The following is a 6,000-nucleotide window of genomic DNA, read 5'->3' as shown; positions in this document are numbered from 1 at the left end:
AACTCTAAGTCTTTGCACATTTCATTATAATACTTTGTCTTCTTGAGCTGGCCTTTGAAATCTTCTGTTTAGCTCTTTAATCCCATCATTTCTTCCATTCACTTTAGCAACCCTCCATTCAAGAGCTAGTCTGAGTCTCTTCTGACATCCATCTTGGTCTTTTCTTCCTTTCCTGTCTTTTTAATGACTGTTCACTTTCTTCATGTATAATGTTCTTGATGTCATCCCGCAATATGTCCAGTCTTCGGTCACTGGTGTTCGATGCGTCAAATCTATTCTTCAGATAGTCCCTAAATTCAGGTGATCTCAGGTCTTATTTGGGTTCTCATGGACTAGTTTCAATTCTCTTCAGATTCAACTTACACTTGCAAATGAGCAGTGATCTCTGGCTTTGTTTTAGTGAATATATTGAGCTTCTCCATCACCTTTGTCCACAGAGGTAACTGATCTGATTACTGAGTGAGGTCCATGTGTATGGCCACCATTTATGCTGTTGAAAAAGGTATTTGCAATGAATAAATCACTGGTCTTCCAAAATTCTATCATGCGATCTCCAGTGTCACTTCTATCACCAAGGACATAATTTCCAACTACCCATGATTCTTCTTTGTTTCCAACTTTTGCATTCCAATCACCAATAAAAATCAATACATCTTGACTACATGTTTGATCAATTTCCAACTGTACAAACTGGTAAAGAAAAATCTTCAATTTCATGATTTTTGGCTTTAGTGGTTGGTACATAAATTTGAATAATAGTATTAAGTTGTCATCCTTGATGGTATATGGATATTATCCTATCACTGACAGCACTGCACTTCAGGATAGATCTTGAAACATTCTTTTTGACAGTGAATGTGATGCCATTACTCTTCAATTTGCCATTCCCATCAGAGTAGGCCATATGATTGTCTGATTCAAAATGGCCAATACCATTTCAGCTCACTAATGCCTAGGATATCAATCTTCATGTGCTCCATTTCATTTTTGACAACTTCTAATTTTCCTTGATTCATACTTTGTACATTCCACATTCTGATTATTAATGGATGTTTACAGCTGTTTCTCCCCAATTTGAGTTGTACCCCATCAGCAAATGATGGTCCTAAAAGCCTTACTCATCCATGTCATTAAGGTTAACTCTATTTTGAGCAGGCAGCTCTTCCTCCTATTTTGAGTGCCTTTCAACCTGAGAGTTTCTTCTGGCACTATATCAGACAATGTTTCATAGCTATTCATAAAGTTTTCTAGTAACATATCAGACAGCATTTCACTGCTATTCATAAGGTTTTTACCGGCCTGTTTTTTCAGAAGTGGATGGCCCCATCCTCCTTTCTACTCTGTCTTAGTCTGGAAACTCTGCTGAAACCTGTCCACCTTGGGTGACTCTGAGGGTATTGGAAATACTAGTGGCATAGGCACCATCCTAACAGCAATACACAAGCCACCACAGTACAACAAACTGACAGATAAGTGTTGGGTCAGCAACTATAGTGAAATCATAAAAATTACTGGAAAAGAATCTACTCCAGATATCCTCATTTTATATTTAACAATTCATTTTTCTTATTTTATATATTTCATTCAAACTGCAGTAAAACAAACCATTCCCTTTTAAGTCAGGAGAACAAGGTGAGAAATGTGACTAAATGGTTCTATCCGTATAGAATTGGCTAAGAACCAACTTTTTTTTCTTTAAATCTGGGTAGGTCTCAGTCACTGCCACATGAACATCTACCTCAAAAAAGCAAAGAAAGAAGAAAGAAGCCTACAACCTTATCTAATATGAGTCAAGATCCTTGTTTATAATATAATATGATGGTGATCGGGGTAGGGGGTAAGGAATCATGTACTAAGCAGCCAGCACTAATTGATACACCATAGGAAGAGATGACATGAAAGCAAACTTTATATGCAACAATCTATATTTAAGTTTGTAGAAGACATACAGAATTCCTACATTATTCATGTGAATGTCAACCAGCATAATCCTTGAAAACAATCTGGCAATGATAACCCTTAAAAATATCTGAATTCAGTAAAAACGCTTTTAAGAATCTAGTCTAAGAAAATTATCTACAGATGTTCATGGCCCCACTATGCATAACACCAGAAAAATGTCAACAGCCTGAATACTATAAAATATAGTATAAGTACCTCCTACCTAGTGGATATTTTGTTGAATGTTTAAATGCTTAATATAATCTTGAATGCTGTAAATTATTTTCATCATTTTTATGAGCAAAAAGACACTAAAGCTTAAAAAGGCTAAGGATCTTGCCTTCTGTTATAAGCTAGTAGTATGGATTAAGAGCTGGATTCAAATCTGGGGCCTATCACTCTGAAATTTGCATCCTTTTCAATTCCCCTCAATGCTCAGGAGCAGTAAGAGTTCAATGATCACATAACCAAAGCATGCTCAATGGATTATGCATCCATTAAAGTATTTATAATAAGAAAACTACTGTGTTAAATAAAGATACAAATTTGTAGATGCAGTATATCTAAGCTATATACCAAATCATTTATATAGAAAAAGAAATGACCCAAGAGGGAAAGAGTGAATTTCTCTGGGATAGGACTATACAAAGCACAGGGGGCATTCTCACTTGAAGTTTCCAAAATTTTGTTTATACTAGGAAAAGATACTCAAAATGAGGTACTGAAAGGTTTTGGCAAGTTTATAACGAAGATCACTAGTTAGAATTCTTTCAGTCCTCTTCAATCAAACATCCCTAGGCAAGGAAAATGTTTATTTGGTTTTTTTATACCTTCTCAAGTGAGCCTGTCCCATTAAGGGGCTCAGAGTATCTTCCAAGTCAGCAGTACAGTGAATACATAAACCTGAGCTACAGCCACCCATGTAAGTTCATTAAAATCTGAAGCAATAACGAAACCCAGGCACAAAACCACTTCAGTCACTATAAAAGTGTAACTCTTCCATATGAAAGCAAAGCTTGAAGGTAGAAAATGAACAATGAGTAAAAGACTACATAGGTAATAAGGATGGATGTGTCATGACTCATAAAGACCTCAGGCCACGTTTATTATGTATTGAAGTTGGGACAAATCTTGACATTTTTGTTTAGAGAGGAAAGATGGACAGAACTAGACATAAGATCTGTGAGTACACTTACAAATTCTTACACTGTATAATGGACCAAGCTAAAGCTGAGTCAGAAATATACTAACAGTTGATGGTTAATATCTAACATATTTTTTACTTTCAAGCACCTCTAGTGCTCTGTATTTGTTGAGGTAGAGGCTAAACTTCTGTAACAGAGACCTAAACATACAGTGAGCGGTTCAGGTAAGATCAGTTACTATAACAGGTAGTCCAGTCAGGGTAAGCATCTCTCTTTCACAAGGTCATCCAGGGTCCTTCTGCCTTGTTGCTATGTCACTCCCTAGGTAGGAACGGGCTCATTTATTTTCATTTATTAAAAAAAAAAAAAAAAGGAACCAAAATGTAAGTAGTGAATTTCTCTGGGAAGAGGGCTATAAAAAGTACAGGGGAAATTAATCTGAAGAGGAAAAGTTCAGGTGGAAGGATGGGTCCCAGAAGTTACACACATCACTGGTACTCATATCTCATGGCCACTAGCAGGGTAAATGATTGTTGTTGTTGTTATGTGCCGTCAAGTTGCACCTGACTCATAACGACCCCTCCTTGGGTTTCCAAAGCAGTATCACTATGGAAGTAGATTGCCCAACCTTTCTTCCGAGGAGTGGCTGGTGGGTTTGAACCACCAGCCTTCTGGTTAGCAGTTAAGTGCCTTAGGCACTATGCTACCAGAGGAGGGCAAACTAGTACCAGCTAAAACTCAGAAGTTGCAATTACTAAAAGGAAGAAGGGGGCCAATGGCATCTCCAATGGCTCAGTGACCACATCTTAAGCAGACTTTAAGAAGTCTTCACATTCTTAGAATATAGATGCCTGAAGGAATTAGTATCTGGAAACACAGATTAAGAGTTAAGGCAAGGATTAATAGAGACATGGGTAGAAAGGACAAATCAGGACTTCAAGCAACCCCCCTCTTAGTCTGGGTTACATGTGGCTTCCTCTTTTGAAAAACGCTCCCTGGATAATTCCAGTTGGACAGTAATCGAAGAGGAAAAAAATCAATAATCCCCTGTCACTTATGTCTGTCTAACATTCCTCTCTGGTCAACCCATTTGAACCTAAGAATCAACCCCCAAAAGTAGAGCGAAGATAAAAAGATGAAACTAGATTAGAGCTCTACTTCCAGTTCTATCAACCAAGACATATGAACGTGCCCTTTTCTAAAGTCAGCTTTTACACTTGTAAAATGAGTAAGATGATCACGAAGATCCTTTCCAGCTCTAATTTTCAGATGGTCTGAATCTGAGATTTTCCTTTGCTTTTATGTCAATTAAGAAATCACTTCTAAAGCACTGATTAATGTTTGTGAACACTGAAAAGAACTGTCATTACATATCTTTAAGATTTGTTATAACAGTTCTAGGACATCTCCAAAGAAAATAATCTAGAGATTAAAGTAAAAGAATGGTATCCTCATAATAACTTCACACAAATTCAATACATTAGGTTAACAGTTTTCCCAGTAGAGTTTTTTTTTTCACCTGTTTATATGTTGAAATTCATCAAAACTTTCTTTGAATATCTCAGTCTTAAAAGGTTTGAAAACCACCTCACAAGAAATTTTAATAGCCTGTGTGCTTAAGGAAACTCTAGGACAAGAATATTTCTTTCCATAGATGCTACTTCATAAACTAAGAGTTAATCCAATTGTATCTAGCTTTTCCTTTTTCCTTCTGGTATTTTAGGTAAATCTGTTATTTTAAAAGACCTAGTGGAATAGTTTCTGCTTTACAGATATATATCAATTAGAAAGAAAGGTTCTTAATAGGAAGGCATTCCTGCAGAAATATACCTTTACTATCACCATCACTAAATAAATCAGTCATCAATCCTTAGATACAGAACCTTTTCTAACTCCCAAAAATCCACGCTTCCAAACTAACCAACTAGTCTTGGGATCATCCCATTTTCTCTCACAAGACTTTCCTCTAGTCTCAATATACACCTGCTGTTGTTGTTATGTGCCGTCGAGTCGAACCCAACTTATAGCGACCCCTCCTTGGGTTTCCAAGGCAGTATCACTATGGAAGTAGATTGCTCAACCTTCCTTCTGAGGAGTGGCTGGTGAGTTTGAGCCGCCAGCCTTCTGGTTAGCAGTCAAGTGCCTTCGGCACTATGCTACCAGAGCTCGGCAACCTTAACCATCTCAAGATTATCTCCATTTAGGACTACTATTGTTAGCTACAGTTGAGTCGATGCTGATGTACAAAAGAACAAAATGTTGGCTGGTCCTGTGCCATCTTCACAATTGTTGTATGCTCGAGTCCACTGTTGTGGCCATTTAGAATCGTGTCCTGTGAAAAATTCTACTCTTGGGCTATTCACTAGTAGTTCCACATGGGTCCTCTGCCAAATTCATATACCATATAGTCCATTTCACATACCTATAAACTTCTTTAAAAAAATAAAATCAAGATAACTTTAAAACAAGACACAAACCTTCATGAACATATAATCATCAAATTTATTATTTTCATTAGGCTGCCATTTTATGAAGAATTCTTAAGACTAATGTTTCTCAGCATGCAAGAGTTAGCATTAATAGCTTAAGTTACTATAAATACTGCTGCTTGGAAGCAGTACAACTGGTTTAGAGTTTTAAGACTACAGAGTTTTATTATGCAAATCTTACTTAGTATATGCTAAAATCAGAAGGTTCTGAACAGCTGGTTAGGAAGGTAGCCAAGATGCAGGAAAGATGTCTGTGCCTCCTTTTCAAGGGCAGCCAACTCTTGAACTGTAGGTGCCAAAATATCCACATGGCCTTTATAGCTTCCACCTGTATCACACACACAAATTGCAAACTAATGTAAATGACATGCTTGAAATAACTTGTTAGCAGTACTTTGGCTCAATTATATTAGTTTAAACGTTGT

The 6,000-nt window shown here is 36.9% G+C and overlaps 1 protein-coding gene across 1 annotated transcript in view; it reads right to left on the bottom strand.

Moving 5' to 3' along the window:
• Positions 1 to 5,772: 5,772 nt before the first annotated feature.
• DDX1 (DEAD-box helicase 1) overlaps positions 5,773 to 6,000 on the bottom strand; it is a 50,413-nt gene continuing 50,185 nt past the window's right edge. The window contains exon 26 of the mRNA XM_007947488.1: positions 5,773 to 5,903. Coding sequence (XP_007945679.1) covers positions 5,773 to 5,903 — 131 coding nt within the window. The remainder of the gene's footprint in view (positions 5,904 to 6,000) is intronic.

The sequence above is a fragment of the Orycteropus afer genome, unplaced genomic scaffold (genome assembly GCF_000298275.1).
Source record: "Orycteropus afer afer isolate SDZICR_OR568_19922 unplaced genomic scaffold, OryAfe1.0 scaffold00187, whole genome shotgun sequence".
Lineage (NCBI taxonomy): Eukaryota > Metazoa > Chordata > Mammalia > Tubulidentata > Orycteropodidae > Orycteropus > Orycteropus afer.
This window is presented reverse-complemented; position numbering and strand designations above follow the sequence as displayed.